Below are 24,875 nucleotides of genomic sequence, written 5' to 3' on the forward strand. Positions count from 1 at the left end.
AGGGATTGTATTCCAACTTTTTTTTGTATTCATTCACAAGGTATGAGCATTGCTGGCAAAACCAGCATTTGCTGCCCTTCCCTAATTGCCCTTGAGAAAGTGGTGGTAAGCTGCCTTCTTGAACTGCTGCAGGCCACGTGGTGTAGGTGCTGCCTAAGTGCTGCTAAGGAGGGAGTTCCAGAGTTTTGATCCAGCAATGATGAAGGAACAGCGATATATTTCCACCTCAGGATGGTGTGGCATGGAGGGGAATTTGCAGGTGGTGGTGTTCCCATGCTCCTGCTGCTCATCCTCCTGGGTGATAGAGGTCACAGGTTTGGAAGGTGCGGTCGAAAGAGCCTTGGCAAGCTGCTGCTGTACATCTTGTAAGATGGTACGCACTGCTGCCACTGTGTGCCGGTGGTGGAGAGGGTGAATGTTTAAGGTCGTGGATGGGGGAGTAATCAAGTGAGTTCCTTTGTCTCGAATGTTGTCAAGCTTAAGTGCACACATCCAGGCCAATGGAGAGTATCCCTTCACAGCCTGACTCACCTAGTACCTCACAAAAGTTCAGTCCCTTTATCCCAGGAATCATCCTAGTATAAGCCATAGAGTTTTATTGAATAGGAGGCCAGCCAGCCAATTATACCAGTGCTGGCTCTTTGAAAGAGGGTCCCATTTAGTCTCATTTCTTTTCCCTGTCCCAAACTCTTTTTCTCTCCTTTTCAACCATATTAATTTCCTTTTTAAAATCTACTATGCATTCAACTTCCATTATTGCTCCTGGTAGTGTAGTCCATGTTCTAACACCCTTCTTTGTACAAAAAAACCTTTTTTTTGGCTGGCAGTGCCCCCGGTTACTGACTTACCAACCAGTGGAAACACTTTCGTCCTGACTTACTCTCTCAAATCCTATGTTTTCTTAAATTTTCTCCCATCAGGTTTCCTCTTGACGTTCTTTATTGTGACAAAGAGAGTCTCGGTTTCCCAGTCTGTCCTCCTAAATAAAGTTTCTCATCCTTAGTGAATCTCTTCTGCACCTTTTCCATGACCTTGAAATCCTTCCTCATGCAGGACAACCAAAACAATACTCCAACTGTGGCCTAAAGTATGGTTTGTACAGGTTTAGGCTTACCTCTGTTTTGTTCCCTGTACCTCTGTTTATCAAACCAACAGCTTCATCCGCTTGTTCTGCTGTATGAAATATTTGTCGATCTGAACCCCTAATGTATATTTTTCTCCTTATTCATCTTTTCAAAATGTTGCATTTTTCTATATTACATTAAATTTTATTTTTTTATCTGTCTAACTGACTAACCTGTCAGCTGCCATCCTAAAATGACTAACAGTCCTCTTCACAGTTAGCACACTCCCTATTTTGATATTGTGCTCCCTATATCTAAGTATATAAATATTTACACACCTCCAATCAGGAAAAAAAGATATATTAATCATTATTCTCAGTTAGCTCTACATTCACAAATTTTCTTAATACCATGTTTCTTCATTTTATTGATGAGCCTCATGTACACACCTTATTAAAAGCCTTTTCAGATATGGCTTACCTTTCACAAATCCATGCTGGCTGCCCTTGATTAATGCATGGCTCTCCAGGTGATTATTAATTTTATTCCATATTCTGGCCTCTTACCCACTGCTGATATTCGGTCAACAGTAAATTGGTTTATCCCTGTCTCCCGTTTTGAACAAAGGCAAACCTTCAGACTTTCTCAAAAGTCAGTATCCTAATTTAGGATGTTCAAAAGCTGAACAAAATACTACAAGTGACCAGCACTTTTTTTATAATTGCAGTATCCATTCCTTTTTGTTTAACAATTTCTACCTTTGGTGATGAAGCACAGCCTTTGATTATCCCACCTGATTTTTTTTATATACATGCAAGCAAGCTTTTAATAATTTACATACCCAAACCTGTAAATCCCTTTATTCATCGATTCACACCCTGCTAGTGCCTCCCCGTTTAATTGTACTCCCATCTGACAATCCTTGCATTCAAAGTGTACCTGCTCTTGCTTTGGTTACATGGACCTGTCATTTGCCTTTACTCTCCATATTGGCTTAATCTAGCATCTTTCTGGAATTTTTCAGGATACCGTCACAACCTTCCAATTTAGCAGCATGTGGTCACTTGCACAATGCACCTCCATATTGCCAAATCTAGGATATTTTTACATACAGTGAAAAGTTGCAGCCCTAGCACCAAATTACTGAATCGTGTGAGAAAAAGATTGAACTATTCGCACTATGCAGTATCTGGAGAGGCACAGAGGCTAATGAGCTGGGTTTCTAAGAACTCTGTGCATAGCAAATGGCCTGCACTGCCATGAAATGGCAGATCACCATTTAGTTCTGGCTGTAGGCAGGCTGAGCTTTCAATCCATACATGCTAAAATCTTACTAAAATTCGTTGAGATGTTTTACATTGCTGTCTTATATGGGTCTTTCCCCTTGGAAGAGGTCTGCAGTCCCAAATGCAGCTTTCCAAGAATGACATTTCAAAGCCGCAAATGCACTTGCTTTAATGTCCTGAATCTACGAATGGGATTAATTCAGAGTCCCAATTGCTCTTTAATATCGTAAATAATACAGACACCAACCTAGAAGGTACATTTTTTTTAAGTTCTAAACCATGCTGCTGATACTGGGATTTAATCACGTTAACAAATCAATTATAGGAGTTGCTTGCAGAATCCAGAGGAAACAAGGCATTTTGGAAGCAGGGGGCAGCCTAGTGTCAGTCTACATGTACTGAAAAGGCCTAAGATAATGCCATAGGAAGGTTAAAATGCCACCTGCTGCTCAAGTTTCCCATCTTCCACCCTGTGTAAACTTGAGCTCATCCAAAACTCTGCAACCCTGCACTGAGCACCACTTACTAATCACCCCTGTGCTCACTGGCCTACACCGGCTCCCGGTCCAGCAACACCCTTCCCTATCTTTGTAATCTCCAGCCCTACAGTGTTCCAATATTTCTACTCTCTTCCAATCCTAGCTTCTTGCGCATCCCCAGTATCCCTCACTCACCATTGGTGCCCTTACCTTCCGCTGCCTATAACCTGAGCTATGGAATTTCCTACCTAAACCTACCCACCTCTCTCTATCCTTTAAGATGCTGCCTAAAACCTACCTCTTTGAAAAAGCTTTTGCTCACCTGTCCTAACATCTGCTTTTGCGGCTCAGTGTTAAATTTTGCCTGATAAAACAGCATTGCTTTCTTGGACACATGTTGCTCCAACTAAGGTATGAACATAAGAAATAGGAGTGGGAGTAGACTATATGGTCCCCCGAGCCTGTATCCTATTGGGATTAATTGAATACTTTGTTCAGTCCAATGCAGAACATTTTATTATCACAGTTGGAATGACTTACCATCATGCGCCCATCTTGATCCACCTAAACTGGAAGTGTGAACCAGCTGCTCTGGCATAGACAATGTTGCAGCACCCAGCCCTGGTTGACTTTCAGTCTTGGGTGGTATTTGAGAGTTGATGTCCTTGTGTCCACACTGCTGCATGTGGGTGAATGAAAGTGATGGTAGTGACATGCTCCCATCTTTTGATTCAATAAAGTGCTGCAACATGGTGTGGGAGACTGAGACTCAATGGTTCTCGCACCACTGGGGAAAGGCACCTAATGAAGGCCTCCAGGATTTATTTTATTTGTTCTTGAGATGTGAGCATTGCTAGCAAGTCAAGCATTTATTGCCCATCCCTAATTGTTCATGAGAATATGGTGGTGGGCCGTTTACTTGAGTCACTGTCAGTCTATGTGGTGTAGATATACCCACAGTGCTTGTTTCTATAGTGATTTGATACAACTGAGTGGCTTGCTGGGCCACTTCAGGGGGCAGCTATTGCTGTGGATCTGAAGTCACATGTAGGCCTGACTGAGTAAAGATGGCAGATTTCCTCCCCCAAAAGTCATAATGAACCAGATGGGTTTTTATGACAATCTGGTAATTTCATGTCATCTCACTATTAATGAGATTAGCATTTAATTCTGGATTTATTAATTAATTGAATTTAAGTCCCTCAAACTGATGTGGTGGGATTTGGACTCATGTCTCTGGAGTATTAGTCCGGCCTCTAGATCACTAAGTCCAGTAGTATTAGGAGGGAAGGAAAATCAGAGAGCGAGTTATAACAACCCACAGAGTGTGCAGATGTATTTATGAAGAACTGGATGCAAGAGAGCAGCCACCTTCTTGGCCAGGAAGTGGTGTACACAAAGGCCCAAAGAAAGTGAGGGTTTTTTTAATTAATCAAGTTTAAAAGCCTGACCTACAATTATATATGGTGAAAGCTTTTTACACACCGAGTTGTTGTGATCTGGAATGCACTGACTGAAAGGGTGGTGGAAGCAGGTTCAATAGTAACTTTCAAAATGGAATTGGATAAATCCTGGTGGTGGGAATTTGCAGTTCCTTGGAGAAAGAGCAGGGAAATGGGACTAATCTTGATAGCCCTTGTGGACCAAATGGCCTCCTTCTGTATTGTATCATTCTATGATCGTGTGTTTAAACAGCAGAGCCTGTTTTATTTTTTTTTTGTTTTGGTTTTGTTCAAACTTTTATTTATTTTACCAGTGACACGGCACATTAAAGAACTCCAGGAAAGGAAAAATGAGAAGAAATTGAAATTGCGAAAGAAAGCAAAGCCTTGTATTACGGATGCTGATGGTAGGGTTTGATGCTAAGAGCCAGCGTGTCTTGGCCTAGTGTCCAGTTGCATGTGCTTGCGCTGCTCCTCCTTCAGCTTGGCACCGTTCTAAGATGCAGTGCAATGGCCACAAGGCAATAAGATGGAAGAACAGTTTGCTCCATGGAGCCACAGCCAGGGTGCGAAGCAAACCTTGATTAGCTGGCCCACTAATTTAAGGTATTGATTAAAAGGTTTTGGATTTCCCGAGACAGGTGCTGAGGTTTTATCTCCTCTTTGATTGAGTGTTTGCCATGTGTGTTTATATATATATATATATATATATATATATATATGTAACTTATTTTAAGTGGAAAAATTTACCATCACCTCTCTCTTTTCCCAAAAGCCTAGATGTAATTTTAATCAACAGCTTTTTTCTACCTTCAGTCCTTTTGTTTCAATCAGCAGTGTCTTTTTTTTTATTCATTCGTGGGATGTGGGTGTCACCGGCTGGGCCAGGATTTATTGCCCATCCCTAATTGCCCTTGAGAAGGTGGCGGTGAGCTGCCTTCTTGAACCGCTGCAGTCCGTGTGTGAGGCACTGAGGTTATCCCAGGTTTGAAGGCTATTCGTATTTTTGCATATTCAAGATCAGTCACGTCTACGTTTAAGCAAAAAATGGAAACAAATGTTTTCTTTTGCCTTTTAAATCCTGGAAATGGACAACAGATAATAAGGATATTGAAGTTTATAGGTCATTTGTGAGGAGTACTGATGTGAAAATACAATTCACATTTCAAGTCGAAACCATCTTCCCATGTGGTGGTGTTCACTCGCTGACACGCAATCTCAGATTCCTCTTTTTTAATCTTTGCTTTGCTTACTTGACCCTTCTTACGTGAAGCCATCGAGTCCTTATTGAGTGAGGGATACAGAAAACAGAGGAGGTTTGAGAAATAATTTTTTTTTTAAATACTAATAAGGTATTTTTCAGATATATCACTAAAATAGAGGCATTAAATATTAGAATGAGTTAGTCGAAGATCAGTGGAAATTGGCAGGGATCTTAAATTCTCGGAGTTTACAGTGAAGAAAGGTTTTGGTCAGGAAAGTTGCTTTAATAGCTTGCCAAATTCGATGAGGCCTGTGGTCAGGAAGGCCACGTTTTTTAAAAACTAATGTTGACTTCCCAGCTGCTGCTTTAGTGAATCCAGCAGGTTTGCTGTGGGGCTGTCATCGGATGCGGAGACCCGCAGAGCATGTTATTTACCAGCTGGAAAATTTCCCCACCAACACACCAAAGCTGCAAAGTTACTTATCGTTGTGCTTCTTCTTCCCTCCCCCTCCCCCTCTCCCTCTCCCTCTCCGCTTTCCAGCTGGGCCAGCGCTGCTTTCTGAGCCCATCAGCCTGTACTCAGCGAGAATGTAAGGCAAAGAATATTAAGGAAGGGGTTTTGCCTTCTCTTTGAATTTTTGGGAAAAAAACACTCCTGTGAGAAACTATTTGTGTGGGAAATCCGAATCCTTTGTGCTGACCTGTCTGTATCCATCCGTTGCTGCATTTTATAAAGTCTGCTGCTTCTTTCAGATCTGTGGTGGTTTAGCTGTGGTGAAATAATGGATTAATAAATGCACTGATTCTGTTTCCCATTGCTCCCGTTCACTCTTTGTTTGTCTCAGTTTAACATGTTAACGGTGAGTAGCACTTTGCTGATTCATTTTTTGGCAAACATTTTGCCACGTTGATTAAACAGGAGGGAAAATACAATGTCCGGGTAGTTTAGCGGATCAGATCTTTTGTTTTTAATCTTTTAACCCTTGATTTTCAGTTGCGAGTCATTATTAGGCACAGGTTCTAGGTTGAATTTATTGATCTGTTGAAAGGACAATGCGCGCACACTGCATAATAATGATTTATTCACAAGCTGCTTGGATTGTCAGTTTTTCCTGCATAATCTCTGTAATTTTATCTTCCCTGTCTATGTTGCCGCAATTTCTAACCTGCTTATGTTCTGAGTGCGTGAGAACAACAGGTTGGCCCTAATGTAAATGTCAGTACTTGCTGATGGATGGGAATTTTCTGAGCTTGAGTTACCTTTTAATGTTGACCACACATAAGGGGAGAAAAATGGGAGAAAGGCTCTCCATGGAATGAGGTTTCCCCCTTACAAGTCCCATCTCATTTAAATACTAAAATATTGATTGAACAATACGCTGCCTTAGAGCCCAGAAGATGAGGATTTCATCTGTTCAGGAACATTCCTTGCTTGCTTTGAGACAAAATACATTTGCTAGCTATCACATGATGGATTGCCATCCTGGTTTCATCAAACTCCATAGTGTTTGGTTTAATTGGTAGCATTCTCGCCTTTGAATCAGAAAGTCGTGGGTTCATGTCCCACTCCAGAAACTTGAACACAAAATCTGAGCTGACACTCCAATGCAGTGTTGTGGGAGCTTGCTGTGTGCAATTTGGCTGCCATATTTCCTACATTACATTAGTAACTGCACTTTTAAAAAAAAAAAAGCTGCTTCGTTGGCTGTAAAGTGTTTGGAGATGTTCTGAAGTCATGAAAGGCACTATATAAATGCAAGTTTTTCCTCCCTCCCTGGTGTTGATGAGGCAGGTTCTTTGTCTGATTTGAATGAAATGAACCATATTGCAAATCGTACAGAGCAGCCCTTTCAGTTTCCATTTTAGTCTGTGAGGTTGGCAGAGTATTGATTGAGACAGCTTTAGGACATAAAAAGAGGCATTCCATTGACAGAAATTCTCTCCACACACTGGTCTGATGATTTTTTTTTTGTTCATTCGTGGGATGTGGGCTTCGCTGGCTGGGCCAGCATTTATTGCCCATCTCTAATTGCCCTTGAGAAGGTGGTGGTGGCTGCCTTCTTGAACCGCTGCAGTGGTGTAGGTACACACACAGTGCTGTTAGGAAGGGAGTTCCAGGATTTTGACCCAGCGACAGTGAAGGAACGGTGATATATTTCCAAGTCAGGATGGTGAGTGACTTGGAGGGGAGCTTCCAGGTGGTGTTGTTCCCATGTGTCTGCTACCCTTGTCCTTCTAGATGGTAGTGGTCATGGATTTGGAAGGTGCTGTCTAAGGAGCCTTGGTGAATTCCTGCAGTGCAGATCTCGAATGCTTTGCCATATATTTTATAAGTTTCTCTCCATGCTGGCAGAATCCCTTAGTTAAGGGTGGGTATACTTCACAGTGAAGCAAATACATGAATTGGAGTCAGTCCAAATTTATTTTTGAGTACTGGTGAAGAAAGCTTTTCACCTTGCACTCATCAGGACAGATGCAAGAATGCCAAATTTCAAAGGGAACAGCAATATATACTGCATGAGAAAAAGGGGGTGCTGATGGTTGGCAAGTCAGCTCTGATTGATTGAGACATTGCCATGGCGAGTGCACCAAAGAGCTTCTGTCCTCCATGTGTTTATCTATTCAAAAAGGTTGCAATGTTTGGACATATTGGCTCTGCAGCCAAAAGGAACATATGTAGCTTCCAACAAGCATAAGTAAGCTACATTGCAAGCCTGATTGATACTTTTAAATTGATGTTAGTGTAATCCTTAATACACTTGGGATTGTTCAGCAAATGCTATCCAATTGCGGAATGACACCTAATGTTAGACATTATGTTCTGAGCAATGTAGCTCATTTACGCATGTATATTCACATGCAGGGACCAGTCCACTGCAGGCGAAATAAATATGTCCAGACATTGCACCTTTTTTGAATAAACAAAAAAGTGTGAGGGCAAAGCTCCCTGCTGCATTTGCCATGGCAGCATCACAACCACTCAGCATCGCCACCACCCCCCTTTTCCTCATGCAATCTAAATTGTTGTCCCCTTTGAAATTTAGCATTCTTGCATCTGTCCTGATGAATGCAAGACGAAAAGCTTTGACAGCATGTCTTGCTTTTATGCAATACTTAAGTTCTCATGTTCCATACTACTATATTTTTGTTCATCATTTTTCCCCATCAGCGCTACTTGCACCAACCCCGCTACCCCATCTTGACATTGTTCCTTTTGCCTCATAAAGAATAGCTGCTTACCCAGCTTCCTCTGTCTGGCCCCAGTCAGTACAGAGAACATATACTTTTACAGGACAGGGGTAGGCAGGTCTTGTCACTTACCCAGAGTCTACCAGTCAATATGGAACTGTATCCCATCCCCTTTGTGAGAGCAAGAGGAGGAGAAAAAGGAAGGAACAAAGATCTCTCTGGGCAGAGCATTATTTCTGCGCTGATGTTTTGTTCCACTTTGACTTCAGGAATCCATGCTTGCATTTCTGGAAATTTATGATTTAAGTTGGAACAGATTTTAAAATCTATATATATATGTCACTTTTCCAAATCTGGACCAAAATAAACAGCTTTGACCTCTCTGCCGCTCGTGTTTTCCTATTAAATTCATTACAATCACGCTGATCCCAGGGTCATTATACTATTCAGTTTAGGGGATTACCATGCAGAGATTAGGGTACTGTATTCATAATCCAGAGGCCTGGACAAAGAATCCAGAGACACCTCAAATCCCACCAGGGTGGCTGCAGAATTTAAATTCAGTTAATAAATAAATCTGGAATAAAAACTCAGTATCGGTTAAGGGTGACCATGAAACTAACGGATTGTCGTAAAAACCCATCTGGTTCACTACTGTCCATAAGGGAAGGAAACCTGCCGTCCTTACCTGGTCTGGCCTACATGTGACTTCAGACCCCAGCACTGTGGCTGATTCTTTCATAGCTTCCCCCTGAAAGAGTCTAGCAAGTCATTAAATTAAGAGAAACTAGGGACGGGCATTAAATGCTGACCTTGCCAGTGACACCCGCATCCTGTGAATGAATTTTTAAAATATACACGTTCCTGCGTTTCTTCTCATGATGGCAAACGAATAACAGTTGAAAGGTTTTTTTCACCTAAATGTCGACTGGTTCTTGAGTTTCTGTTGTGAATGTGCACATAAAATAAAATATCAGTGTTTAGGAACTTAGAGCAGGAGTAGGCCATTCGGCCCCTCGAGCCCGGTCTGCCATTTAACTAGATCATGGCTGACCACCTACCTCAATGCCATCTTCTCGCACTATCCCCGTAACCCTTAATGTCACTGTTACCAGTTTTACCATTTTCACTATCGCAAGATTGCAAAGAATTGTGGGTGATGAAAGCCATTTGGCCCATCTTATTCATTCATCCATCCCTCATTGTGGTGTGGAATATGTCTCAAATGATTCCAACGTTTCCTGTTCCACTACTCTGCCCGAGAGTCCAATCCATGTGTCGTTGGAAGAAAAGCCCTTAATTTGCCTTCTACTTGAAAACTGTGAAGATCCCTTTACGTTGTTCTTCCACCCCCAGTCCTGACAGTCCGGGTTCTTGGAGGATGTTCAGAAAATTACTCGGATCTACAAAGGGGTCATTACTCTTGCTGGATCAATAGAAAACTGTCGCACAAAAGAAGTAGCTGAAAATGGAGGTTAGGCAATTTTCAGAGTTTCCTGGTCTGAAGAAATACCATTCTGAAAGCCGTGGGGTTTTCCCGATCTCACGGTTCACTCCCAACATCGTCAGCATTGTATTGTAAACAGCATAACGCTATTGTTGAGCTTGGCAAAGGGGCAGGAAGTATACACGGTTCAATTTTAAACTGATGTGACGTGCCCAGTGAACCTGGCTGGTAGATAGTGCTGCAGTCGCTATTAATGGAAGTCATTGCTCATCTTGCAACTAGTACAATCACTTTAATGTTAAGCTGGCAGCTATTCTCCACTTTTAACAGAAACCAGCCAATTTGCTGCTGCTTTAATTGAACAATGCCTCTTGCTGACAGCATCAGGATTCTTTCTTGTTGGATGGCTGCTGGCTTTCCATATGAGGTGAATCTTCATGTTGTAGGAACACTTTCTTTTGGCTGTATCTTGCAGAGCGGAAGCCTTTTTTTTTCTTTTGTTCAGAATTCTGGGGTTAGGACCATAAGTGCGATGATGGTGGCAGGTTTTCAGCCCCACTGGAGCTGCCATTGTGCACTCAGCCAGGCCATGGTAGACTGCAGCTACTAGTTTCGTTGGCATAATCCAGAACAAGGGGGCATCATAAAATTGACCGAATCATTTAGGAGTAAAATCAGGAAGCACTTTTTTTACACAGAGGATAGAGAAGATCTTTAATTCACTCCCCCAAAAGCCTGTGGATTTTGGGTGAATTGGAACTTTCAAGACCAAGGTAGATAGATTTTTGTTAGGCAACTATGTGAAGGGGTAAAGGGACATAGGCGGGAAAATTGAACTGAGGTACAGATCAGCCATGCTCTGAGTGAATGGAATATTGTTGTTTATTACAAGGGGAGTAGAATATAAAAGTAGGGATGTTTTGCCTCAGTTGGGTGTTGGTGAGACTACATCTAGGGTACTGTGTACAGTTTTGGTCCCCTTATTTAAGATAGGATATAAATGCATTCAGAGTAGTTCAGAGAAGGTTCACTCGACTGGTATCTGAGATGAGGGGGTTATCTTACAAGGGAAGGTTGCACAGGTTGGGCCTGTATCCATTGGAGTTTAGAAGAATGAGCGGTGATCTTATTGAAACATATAAGATTCTGAGGGGACTTGACAGGGTTGATGCTGAAAGGATGTTTCCCCTTGTGGGAGAGACTAGTTCTAGGGAACACAGTTTAAAAATAAGAAGTCTCCCATTTAAGACAGAGATGAGAAGAATATTTTTCTCTCAGAAGGTCATGAATCTTTGGAACTCCTTTCCCCGGAGAGTGGTGGAAGCAGGGTCATTGAATATTTTTAAGGCAATGGTAGATAGAATTGTAACTAACAAGGGAGTCAAAGGTTACTGGAGCAAGTGGAATGTGGTATTGAAGCCACAGTCAGATCAGCCATGATCTTATTGAATGGCGGAGCAGGCTCAAGGAGCCAAATGGCCTACTCCTCCTAATTCATATGTTTGTAATCAGCTGTCTCGATGGATTGAGTAGCTGCTTCCTTTTCTAATATTCCAATGCCATTTTCAGGTGGGTGGGCTAAGCAGATTTTGTGTGTTTCACTGCCCACCTGCAGTCAGATATACTTGTCCAGCAAGTGTTGAGAGGTTTTGTTTTTGAACACAGAAGGAATAGCATTGCATCAGACCCCTTGGCTGACTTGTTGGTAGGGAGGTGGGTCATACCAGATCTAGGTTCCCTGACTGTTTTTGTTTTTCTCCTACCCCTTCCAGAAGGCGTTGACTCCTCACCAATTCTATGGGCATCCATACCTCTCCAGTATCTTGATCAAGAAGCATTACTCATTAGTGTGAACAAGTATGGGAGTTATGCCATACCTTTATAAATTACTGGTTGGGCCTCAACTGGATTATGATGTCCAATTCTGAGCACTTTAGGAAGGACCTTGAAGAAGTTGCAGAGGAGTTTTACCAGATTGATACCAGGGATGAAATACTTCAATTATGTGCAGAGACGAGACAATCTGGCATTTTCCCCCTCAAAGCAAAGAAATCCAATGGAAGATTTAATTGAGATGTTCAAAATGTTGACCACGACACTGGGAGAACTCGCATGTTTCTCTTTGAATCACCGGTGCCTTAAGATCTTTTACATGCACTTGAAAGGGAAGAAGGGGCCTCAGTTTAATGTCTCACCTGAAAGGCAGCACCCTTGGCAGTGTGGGACTCCTTCAGTGCTGCAGTGGAGTGTCAGCCCGGCCTCCCACATTCTACCCTCAATCAACTTGAGGCCATCCAAAATACAGCTGCCATTTCCTAACCCACACCAAATCCCATTCAGGTATCACCCCTGGGCTCTCTGACATACACTGCCTCCCAGCTAAGCAACACCTCAATTTTAAAATTCTAATCCGTTTTCAAATCCCTCTATGACCTTGCATCTCTCTACCTCACATCCCTCCTTTAAGATATTCCTTAAAACCTACCTCTTTGATCAAGCTTTTGACCTGACCTAATATCTCCTTCTGTGGCTCGGTGTCATATTTTGCTTTATAATGCTCCTGTGAAATGCAACACATTTTATTAAAGTCAGTACATAACAATAACAACAACTTGTATTTGTTTATGTACTCAAGTCTCTGAAGTGGGACTTGAATCCACAATCTATTGTCTGACAGGCATGAGCACTACTACTAAGCCGAGGCTAACACCTTGTGTACCTGGAGCGGATACTGACCATTTTAACATTTGGGTTTCCTGTGGGTGGGTAAGAGTAATAGGACAGATTGGCCTTAATGGTGGAAAAGATTGGAGACCCTCAACCTGGTTTGAAAAGGAGGAGAAGGGTGATGAAGCAAAGAGACCATATCCAACTTTCTGCTAAAGTTGAAAACGGGACTGACTTGGAACCATAGGTTGTGGCTCTCAAAGTAACCCTGGTGAGATATTGCAGTATGTCCTCCCAAACCCGTAACCTCCACTATTGAGAAGTACAAGGGCAGCAGGTGCATGCAGCAGGTAGAGAGGCTTTGAGAGGTTAGGAGGTGACTTACCTGTTGCAATGTACCCTTGATGTTGGGCGCCTTGAAGAATATTAAGGTGGATAAGTCCCCAGGGCCAGAGGGGATCCACCCCAGAGTACTGAGGGAGGCAAGGGAGGAGATTGCTGGGGCCTTGACAGAAATCTTTGTATCCTCACTGGCTACAGGTGAGGTCCCAGAGGACTGGAGAATGGCCAATGTTGTTCCATTGTTTAAGAAGGGTAGCAGGGATAATCCAGGAAATTACAGGCCAGTGAGCCTTATGTCAGTGGTAGGGAAATTATTGGAAAGATTCTTTGTGACAGGATTTACTACCATTTGGAAGCAAATGGGCGTATTAGTGAGAGGCAGCATGGTTTTGTGAAGGGGAGGTCGTGTCTCACTAACTTGATCGAGTTTTTCGAGGAAGTGACAAAGATGATCGATGATGGAAGGGCAGTGGATGTTATCTACATGGATTTCAGTAAGGCCTTTGACAAGGTCCCTCATGGCAGACTGGTACAGAAGGTAAAGTCACACGGAATCAGAGGTGAGCTGGCAAGATGGATACAGAATTGGCTTGGTCATAGAAGACAGAGGGTAGCAGTGGAAGGGTGCTTTTCTGAATGGAGAGCTGTGACTAGTGGTGTTCCGCAGGGATCAGTGCTGGGACCTTTGCTGTTTGTAGTATACGTAAATGATTTGGAGGAAAATGTAACTGGGCTAATTAGTAAGTTTGCAGACGACACTAAGTTTGGAGGAGTTGCAGATAGTGAAGAGGATTGTCAAAGGATACAACAGGATATAGATCGGTTGGAGACTTGGGCGGAGAAATGGCAGATGGAGTTTAATCCGGACAAATGCGAGGTAATGCACTTTGGAAGGTCTAATACAGGTAGGAGTTATACAGTAAATGGCAGAACTCTTAAGTGCATCGACGGGCAGTGGGATCTGGGTGTACAGGTCCATAGGTCACTGAAAGTGGCAACACAGGTGGATAAGTTAGTCAGGAAGGCATATGGCATGCTTGCCTTCATCGGCAGGGGTATTGAGTATAAAAGCTGGGGAGTCATGCTGCAGCTGTATAGAACCTTGGTTAGGCCACACTTGGAATATTGCATGCAAATCTGGTCGCCACATTACCAGAAGGATGTGGAGGCGTTGGAGAGGGTGCAGAGGAGGTTTACCAGGATGCTGCCTGGTCTGGAGTTTATTAGCTACGAGGAAAGGTTGGAGAAACTCGGATTGTTCTCACTAGAGCGACGGAGATTGAGGGGCGACTTGATAGAAGTTTACAAAATTATGAGTGGCATGGACAGAGTAGATAGTCAGAAGCTTTTTCCCAGGGCGGAAGAGTCAATTACTAGGGGACATAGATTTAAGGTGAGAGGAGAAAACTTTAGAGGAGATGTGCGGGGCAAGTTTTTTACGCAGAGGGTAGTGAGTGTCTGGAATTCGCTGCCAGAGGAGGTGGTGGAAGCAGGTATGATAGTAGTGTTTAAGAGGCAGCTTGCTAAATACATGAATAGGATGGGAATAGAGGGATACAGACCCTGGAAGTGCAAAATGTTTTAGTTTGACAGGCAATATGATTGGCGCAGGCTTGGAGGGCCAAAGGGCCTGTTCCTGTGCTGTACTTTTCTTTGTTCTTTGTTCTTGATAAAGTAAATCAGGAAAAGCTATCTTCACTGGGCGGTGAATTGGTGATTAGTAGTAACCGTCACCAAAAGAGCAGAGGTAAACACAGCCCAGTCCTCTCCTCAAAGACACTCCTTAAAATCTACTTTTGACTATGCTTCTGGCCACCTGTCCTAATATCTCGCCCTTTGGTTTGGTGTCAATATTTATCTGATTAACTCCTTTAAAAGCACCCTGGGACATTTTACTTTGTGCTCAACCCCTTAGCCTGACGTCAGAGGGAGACAGGAGAAAATGAAAAGGTGTATTCAGTAGGAAATGAAGTAAAGGAGGAGGATTGGATTTTTACATTTTGAGAGTTTGTCCAAAGCCTGTTTCTTCCCTCAACCCCACAAATTTAAAAAAAATATATTGGATGTGGGTGTTGCTGGCAACGACTCCCATCCCTGATTATCCTTAACTGAGTGGCTTGCTAAGATATTTCGGAGGGCAGTTAAGAGCCAAACACATTACTGTGAGCCTGGGATCATATACAGGCAAGGTATACAGTTGTTGCAATCAGACACTAGGGGCAGAATCTTCTGCTTGTCGGGTGGGCCGGTCAGGAGCGAGCGCGGAGTTAATTGCCGCCATTTTACGTGGGTGGGCCAATTAAGGCCCACCCAGCGTGACACACGCCCAGTAGCACTCAGCGCTACCTGTGTGAGCAGGGGGAGGAGTGAGAGTCGGGGCCTGTGCTCTTTCGCGCATGCGCACGAAAGAGCGCAGAAATCTCCCTGAGACAGCTCCGTGCCTCAGGGAGATTAAGTTCAAATTGAAAGTTTAAAATAAAGAAAGATTAAAATTTTTTAGACATGGCTCCTCATGTGACAGTGTCACATGAGCTGGGACATATTTATGAAATGTGTAAAAAAAAATGTTTATTTATGTAACAAAACCTTCAGGAAACCTCATCCTGCCTGTGGATGTGGTTTCCTGAAAAACACAAAGGCCGCTTGGGCTTTTTGCCTGCCTGCCAACCTTAAGGTTGGACGGGCAGCCCCGTCAATTATCTCAGTTAGCCTCCTAATGGCCTTAACAGGCCTTTGACAGTTTGCCGGGCGTGCAGCCACCTCTGGCGCGTGCCTGCCGAACAAAAGATTGGAATGACGCGCGGTGACGTCGGGACGCACGCCTGACATCACCGCGTGTCATTTTACGTGTCGGCGTGCAGGGCCCACCCCCGCATGCCGACCAGAAGATTCTGGCCTAAATTACTGCTACTTTCAAAGCTATACAAGGCAACACTCTATGACCTTTTGTTTGGAGGAAAACTGTGTTTTAGGAAAGTTGAGAATCAAGATCTGAACCTCCAGCCATTAACACTGAGTAAATTATCAAGACTTATTCATGTTGCACTGTGTGTGTCAACATTTAAACCAAGCATCCAAAAGCTGGCAGTCCCTGGGATATGAATGAGATCTTGTCATGCTAATACCAGTCTGATAGAAAAAGATAATGGAGATTGGGCTACTCAGTGCTTTTCTTAATCACTGCAGTAGTGTATTGGAAGTCGGTTCTGACAGGTGACTTGTAAACATTACATTGTTATTTGCAGAATGTGTTCATAATCTCTGATTAGGATAACACTGGCTATATTGTACATGACTAAACTATCATCTGTCATGTGATGTAACAGTTGAGCAGAGTGTGTTTAATGTTATTCTTACTCAGGATCAGAATCATAGAATTGTTACAGTGCAGGAGGAGGCTGTTTGGCCCATCCTGTCTGCACTGGCTGTCCGAATGAGCAATTCACTTAGTGCCATGGTTATCTTGGCTGGGGCGATGAGGGCATCCCTCAACATTTTTGGGGAAAATAGCCGTTTGTGTTTTGTTGTACACACACACACACACACACACACATTCACAGACCCTTTTTAAATAAGGGTATTTTCTTCACTGGGGACTGGAATTTAAGCAACCTGGTGCAGCTAATGTAGGACATAGCACAGTGCAGGATGGAAAAGAGAGATTTCTTCACACCTTCCATCACCAGGTTTCTCTTCTGAAGGTACTAACTCATGCTACAGTAAACCTCCAAAGGCAATAGAATTTCCCTGACCTCACCGAGTGAGCATCCATGTGGATCTTGAATGATGCTTGACAGGTAAGTAGGGATCACAGGACAAACTTGATCTATTTCTCACCTGCACATTCCAGAAGAGGCCACTAAATATCGCTCGGTGCTTTTTTTAAATAACCCTCTTTAACCCAGAACATTGAGGCCAATTGTTCTTTCCTTACTGTAATTACCACATGGCTCAGATGATAAAGGCAACCATAGAGCAGAAGATTCTACACTCAGTCCTGTCTTTACTGAGTTAACTGATTTCAGCAAGAGTGAGCCTGAAAATAGGCTTTATGAAATCATACACCGCAGGAGGAGATCATTTGGCCCTGTAGTAATTATAATTTTGCTAAACGTAAAACTGTATGTTAAGAATAATCCTGTGTTGTAAGATCACATGATTGTGTAAACCAATGAGTTAGCAGCACAGGCAACCTCTAGGGAGAGAGTTTTTCTTTAGTTTTAGAGTTTGATGTACACATGTAGTTGCTGCCACTGTTTTGTAAATAAAGTTTAATGTTTCCACCAAAAAAAGTTGCCTGGAAAATCAACTCTTTAAAAAATTGGCAACGAGGATAAAATCAGTTCCAATGCTGTCCTTTGCCCAGCGATTGAGAGTATCTAAGATAATGAAAAAGAAAGGAAGATACACTCATCCCAGATGCCACAGTTTGGCAGAATCAATCCCATTGAGCCAGCCACAGATGACTGGTCTCAATATATAGAACATTTTGCATTCTACTTTCAAACCAACAAAATCACAGGAAAAGTGGAGAGCGATTCTCCTGAGTATTTGTGGGAACAAAACCTACAGTTTAATTCAAAGCTTGGCAGCCCCCAGTGTCCCAGATTCGAAGACCTTCAGTGAATTAGTAGACCTCGTTAAGTGACATTTTCAACCCAAGCCCTCAGTCACAATGCAGAGGTTCAGGTTCAATTCACAGAATAGAGCACCGGGGGAGACCATTGCTACCTACATGGCAAAATGAAAACAACTAAAGGAATATTGTGATTTCAGTGAAACCCTGAATGATATGCTCAGGGATCGTTTGGTCTGTGGCATGCAAGAGGATGCTATTCAGCGAAGATTGCTGACTGAAGTGGATCTTGATATTATGAAAGCGTTAGAAATAGCACTTGCGATGGAAAGTGCTGTAAGGGGTGCACAAGCAATTCAAGGTGTGCAAAATGGCGCCATTTTCCTAGCTGGATGGAAACGGTCAGCCGAAAGTGGCACAAAAAGCCGGGACTCTGCCGCGAAGCGGGAAACAGCCCCCGCTAACCAAAAATTTAGAGGAAACAGCTTAGCAGGAAATTCAAAAACTAATTTTTATCAACGTGGAAACAATCATACTCCTAATGATTGGCAATTTAAAAAGGTGGAGTGCTATTTTTGTCACAAAAGTGGGCACATATTGAAACATTGCAAAGTGAGATTAAAACAGGCTCCCGGGCAACAAACAAAGTCCAATGAAGGATAGTGTGGCAGAGCCAGAAACAACCAAATCTGACATTTATTCCTTATTCAACATGAAAGTTGGGAAAAAAGCAAAATACTGTGGATGCTGGAAATCTAGAACAAAAACAAAAATACCTGGAAAACTCAGCAGGTCTGACAGCATGAATGTCCGAATGACTCTTCATCAGAACTAAGGACAAATAGAAAAGAGGTGAAATATAAGCTGGTTTAAGTGGGGGTGGTTATAGGACCAGTGATAGGTGGAGATTTCCAAAAGATGTCATAGACAAAAGGACAAAGAGATGTTGACGGTGGTGATATTAGCTAAGAAATGTGCTAATGGGGACATTAAGGGTAGAAAGCAGGACGAGCAAGGGACAGTTGGGAAGACAGAGCCAACTACTGGCATATTGTAAGTGAATGGTAAACCCTTAAAAATGGAAGTAAACACTAGTGCTTCTACCACTGTAGTAGGAGAACACACTTTCAGATATTTAAATAAAGGTGATCAACAATTAAATTTGGAACAAACCTCTGCAAGTTGAAAACGTACACAGGTGAAGCAAATCCAGGTAAAAGGTATCACCAGAGTACATGTTTTTATAGACACCAAACAGCGCAACTACCAGTGATGGTATTAGGAGGTAGAGGACCAAGCCTTCTAGGTCAAAATTGGTTGAGGGAAATTAACCTTGATTGGCCAGTGAGATTTCAAAAGGAAGCTGGAAGAGTTCCTGAGTTGAAAAAGGAACAAGGCAAGGTACTTCAGAAAGAGCCTGGAGAGTCCATGGACTGCAACAGGATGAAAAAGGAGTGTGTAGCCATTCAGCAACCTGAATAAATAAAGACTGCCTTAAGCAACAACACAGGAGAACAGCAGAAGAAACTCAAGGAGACTCTGCTGAATTACAGAATTCAAGATGAAGCAATTGAGCTTCGCAAAGAAGAGGAAAACCTGTTGAAAGACCTTCACACACTACAAGGAACCCTCAGGTCAAAGTTTGTACCTCTGGAAAATTATGAAGAGAAACAGGAAGTATTTAACGTCACTCTGAACAAACTGAAGAACCAATTGGTAGAGAAGACACAACAATGTTCAAGGCTCCAGGAGGAAGCCAACGGATACAAGAAGGAGACAGAAGAGCTGAAGAATCAGCTGAATGAAGCTAAAGAGGTCTTGAAAGCAAAAGTCGTAGAACTTTCCAAGATGTGAGTAGATAATGAAGTCATGGGTAGCTTAACTACTGAACTAAGACAGGTTGAGATTTCACCTGAGAGAGGTCTGGCCGACAGTGAACAGTGAAGTAAAAAAAAAAGGCCGAAACTAAATTCTGTGGTAGAAAGAAGACGACATGTAGGATGACGATGCAGAATTACTGATGAGATGCCGTCTTCGAACAAGACTAAGCCTGATACCTCCCAATTTGGAGGGGAGGGTGGAGAAAAGACAAGGGAACCAAAAAGTGACTAATGATTTGCATAGTCATGAGCAACACTTTACTGTTGGAGAAGCAATATATATAAAGAATTTCGTTGGAGGACCGAAGTGGTTACCTAGTAAAGTAAGCTCTGTGACCGGACCATTGTCGTACTACGTGGAAGTGGAGGGCCGGATCACCTGAAAACATGTAGATCATTTAAGAAGAAGGGCGATACTCCAACAAGATGTTGTTCCACCTGTAACCATTGCTGAACCACTGGTTCTTGTTGACGTTGTTCAACCAAGGACAGGCATGCCTGATGTCTCTGTTGGAGTGGATGACACTGAATTGCCTGTGCCTAATGAGGTACCTGATGTTAATGCGGTTCCAGAGAATGTGGTTCCTGTCAAAGAATCAGAAGCCGTGGAGCTACGACGTTCCACACGGATCAGGAAACCACCTGAAAGACTGAACTTGTGATTTCATAACCAGGGTAAATACTGTAATATCATGAGATAAATATCCTTGTAAATACAAAATGTACAGAAAAGTTAAAGGGGGAGGAATGTAGTAATTATAGTTTTGATAAACGTAGGACTGTAGCTTTAAGAATAATCCTGCGTTGTAAGATCATATGATCTTTGTAAACCAATGAGTTAGCAGCATGGGGAACCTCTAAGGAGAGAGTTTGATGCACACATGTAGTTGCTGCTGCTGTCTTGTAAATAAAGTTCAATGTTTCCACCAAGAAAAGTTGCCTGGAAAATCAACTCTATAACAGGCCCGATGCTGGCTCTTTTACAAAGCTATCCAGTTAGTCCCACTACCCTGCTCTTCCCCAGAGCACCTGCAAATTATTTCCTTTACAAGTATTTATTCCATTCCCTTTTGAAAATTACTATTGAATCTACTTCCACCACCCTTTCGTGCCATGCACTCTAGATGATAACAACGCACTGCATTAAAAACATTTCTCTTCATCTCCCTTAGCTCCCCAGTTTAAAAAGGGGAAGAATCAGCCAGTGTTTCTACTGCTAATAAATATGCAGCACTATCTCTTGGCAGAATTTGGACTTCAGATGAAGGGAATGGGACAGTGTGATTTCCACACCATGGATACAGATTTGCTGACATTCACCATAAAATGCAGAGGTAAAGAACGGTTACAGATGAGGAATTGGATGGTAAACAACATCCATGGAACCATACTCCAGCCAGGAAGTGCTTTCAGGAGAGAAAAATAAGTCTCCCTTGCCTCTCTTGATGCCCACATGATAGATTCTTTGAACTATATTGAGGCACCTTGTTCTGCCCTAGTTAAAACAGAGTCCCTAGTTAAAACAGAGACCGAGTCTCGTACCAGGGTAAGTAGCGTAAAGAGAAGGTTGTATATTTTTATAGTCCTTTTTGTGACCTCCAGATGTCCCAAAGTGCTTTACGGTCAACTAAGCACTTTTTGAGCTGTAATCATTGTTGTAATATAGGAAACATGGCAGCCAGTTTGCACACAGCAAGGTCCGACAACCAGCAATCTGATTTTATTGATGTTGCTCGAGTGATAACTTTCAGCCAGGACACCGGGAAGACCTTCCCTTCTCTTCTTTGAAATAGTGCCACGGAATCTTTTACATCCTCCCGGGGCCTCGGGCTTAATGCCTCATCTGTAACATGGCATCCCCAACTGTTCAACTCTCTCAATGCTGCACTGGAGTGTCAGTCTAGATTAAGTGCTTAAGTCTCGGAAGTGAGATTTGAACCCACAACCTTCAGAGGCCAGCATGCCAGGAAATAGAGAATCACTGAAGTGAGCATTGCCAGGCCCCATCTACTGCCAGTGGGCTATGACCAACAATGCAAACATTGGTCCTTGAACCTAGTGGATTTTAGGATCGTAATTGTCGGAACTATTTCCAATTCGACATTTATGCATTGTAGTGAAACGTTTCTGAGAACGCTGTGACCTTCACTAATATAAATTAGAATGCCAGATACTCTAAAACGGTTACAAAAACAGAACCACGTAACTGGCCAGTTAATATCTACAGAGAAAACGGACAAACGGTTAATCTTTTGCGCTCGGCCTTTCTTCAGAACTGGGAATCAAAATATGATGAAGAAGCATTTTAATAGAGTCAAAAGAAAGGTAAAGATAACATGAATGGAGTGGAAGTATCAGTGGAAAGACCAGTAACCTGCTGAAAAGCAAAACAGGAGATTGTTGAATGTAAAGATCATCTCAATGTGTTACTAAGCATTAACGACGTTAAACAGAGAACTTGCGAACGTCTAAAGCAATAATAGACAATCCCAGAAGAGATAGAAGGTGGGCGATGTTGAAATCACAGCCCGCTTATCAGATTGTGTCAGTTCTTGCCATGAACATTTTGTATATGCTGCATGCGCGTATACTCTTTACAGGTTAACACTGCATGCTGTTGAAATACTTTCACACTTCATGTCATCCCACAAGAAATGAAAAATTGGGATGGAAAATAGCTGTGTGCGCTGCAAATCAACCAGCAAGTTCAGAGGATTAAGAGACATGTTGTGAGTTGCAAATCTCCAGAACTTGCTTGTAGGTTTGCATTATTCCACTATTTGCTTCACACAAATGCATCTCGCTCTTAATCTCACCATTACTTATAAGAATTTGCTGCACTTGCACATAATTGCCCATTAGACTCACCGAAAATCCTTGAAGGTGGTGGTGAGCCACTTTCTAGAAACACTGCAGTCCATGTGATGAAGGTACACTCTCAGTAGTGTACTATTTGGCAGGGAGCTCCGGGAGTTTGACCCAGTGACAGTAAAGGAATATTTATATACTTCCAGGTTAGGAAGCTGTGTGCGACTCAGAGGGGAATTGGAGGTAATGGTGTTTCCTTATACTTCTAGGTGATGGATTTGGGTTGAAGAAATGTTGATGAGCTCCTGCAGTACATTTTGTAACTGGTACACTTTGCAGTCACATTACATTGGTGGTGGAGGGAGTGAATGTTTAAGGTGGTGGACGGGATACAGATCAACCAGACTGCTTTGTCCTGGATGATGTCAAGCTTCTTGAGTGTTGTTAGAGCTGCACTTATCCAGACAAGTGAAGAGTATTCCATCACACTCCTGATTTGTGCCTTGTAGATGGTAGAAAGGCTCTGGGGAGTTACTAGCCACAGAATTCATAGTTTCTAACCTGCTCTTGTAGCCAAAGAGTGTGAAATATTGGATGAGAGAAACATAATGAGGGAGAAAATATTAAGGAATTTAACACCCTTGAGGGATGAATCACCAACCTTGGATGAAATAGGAGCAGGAGTAGGCCATTCAGCCCCTCAAGCCTGCTCCGCCATTCAAATAGATAGATGGGCCAAATAGCCGCCTCCTGTGAGGTAAATCTTTCTATGTTTCTAAGAATAGATGGTTATGCTGATAGATATGATGAAGAATTGGATGAAGAGGGATAGGAGGAGGCTAGTGTGGAACATAAACATGGCATAGACCAGTTGGGCTAAATGACCTGTTTCTCTGCTGTAAATTCTATGTAATGCTATGTTAGGGTGAAGTACTGATGGTCACAGTTCTATCATTGGAACTGATTAAGAGTGTCACGAGATAGACATTAGCTTAATGGCAATTCTCCTCTAAAAATTAAACAACAAGTAAACCTTGTATTAGTCGCTGTTTTTATGTACGTAAGTGAAAGCTGATTGCAACAAACAAGATAACTACAAGTATCAGTGATAGATTGAGCAGTTAATCTTATTTCAAGGCATGTTAGCTGATGGAGGATTATTCAGTTGGAGATTGGAAAAGTCCCTGCCTTACTTCAAATAGTGCCAATGGTTTAGTCTGAACAAGACACAGGATCTATACCATATTTGCACCTTTGTAACTGGCACCATCAAGTATAAATCATGTGTTGCAGTTATAGGAGCTACGCTCTCTATTTGAAATGGAATTGCAGGTACTGCCACTGTACTAGATGACAACTGTTCCGTGTTTGCTTAAATTACTTGTTGAAAGGCAGTGCAATAGTATAGCAGCCAATTAGGGCTGAGAAAATTGTACTTGTAGTCATGACTGATGTCCGAGCTGCCGGTCTATATCGTTGTGAAGACAAGTCAAGTGAAGGACATGAGATTTCCCAACAGGAAGCGAGAAAACATCAAATTGAGACTCATGGGGAAACTGTCGTGCCCTGAAGAGCAGTATGAGTTGAGGTTTAGGAGCAGGCCATTTCAGCTTTCCTAGTTTAGACATTTTCATAGGGGATAAAGGTAAGAAGATGAGAAAGGAGCAATGCCTCATCTTGGACAAGGTTTTGGGAGTTCCAGGAGATAATGTGACCAATCTTTATTTCAGCACAGTGGGGCTGTAGGAAAAGATATAACTTGCATTAATAATAGCCCCTTTTATATCCTCAGGACATCCCAATGTGCTTCACAGCCAACTTAGTATTTTGTAATGTTGTCACTGTTCTGTAGACAAATGTGGCAGCCCATTTCCACAAAGTAAGATCTCACGAATTAGATAAATGATCTGCTTTTATTTTCGTGTTTGCTTGAGGAAAGAACGTTGGATTAGACACGAGGGGAGAAATGTTATTCTTCTCTTGGAATAAGACCATGCAATCATCGAACTCTGCACCAGAGGCCTGAATTTAACAGCTCTCCCAAAAGACCTAATAATCCAGCACTCCCTCACTGCCAAGCTGAAGTGTCAGACTGGATTATGCAGATCAAGTCCTAGTCGGGGAGGCTGGAAACTATAATGTTTTAACTCTGAGGCAAGATAATAATAAAGCTAAGCTGACAACTTGGAGGAGGAAGTGTGGGCAGTAGGAGTTTGGATCTGAGATGGGCTAGGAGATGAAAGTTCAGAAGAACATGGACTGTAATATCAATATGAACATGCAAATTTGGAGGAGTAGGCCACTCGGCCCCTCGAGCCTACTCCGCCATTCAATAAGATTATGGCTGATCTGAATGTAACCTCAACCCCACATTCCTGCCTACCCATGATAACCTTTCACCTCCTTGTTAGTCAAGGATCTATCTAGCTCTGCCTTAAAAATATTCAGACTCTGCTTCCACCGCCTTTTGAGGAAGAGAATTGCAAAGATT

At 42.5% G+C, this 24,875-nt stretch overlaps 1 protein-coding gene across 3 annotated transcripts in view; it reads left to right on the forward strand.

The window, feature by feature from the left end:
• Positions 1-24,875, forward strand: part of arhgap39 (Rho GTPase activating protein 39) — a 519,668-nt gene that overhangs the window by 376,547 nt on the left and 118,246 nt on the right. For 2 of the 3 annotated variants that reach the window (XM_078536328.1, XM_078536320.1), the window contains one exon: positions 4,586-4,678. The exons of the other annotated variant lie outside the window; for it this stretch is intronic. In XM_078536328.1, the coding sequence (XP_078392454.1) occupies positions 4,586-4,678 (93 nt within the window). The remainder of the gene's footprint in view (positions 1-4,585; positions 4,679-24,875) is intronic. 3 annotated transcript variants of the gene reach the window in all.

This window comes from Cetorhinus maximus, chromosome 3, assembly GCF_964194155.1.
Source record: "Cetorhinus maximus chromosome 3, sCetMax3.hap1.1, whole genome shotgun sequence".
Lineage (NCBI taxonomy): Eukaryota > Metazoa > Chordata > Chondrichthyes > Lamniformes > Cetorhinidae > Cetorhinus > Cetorhinus maximus.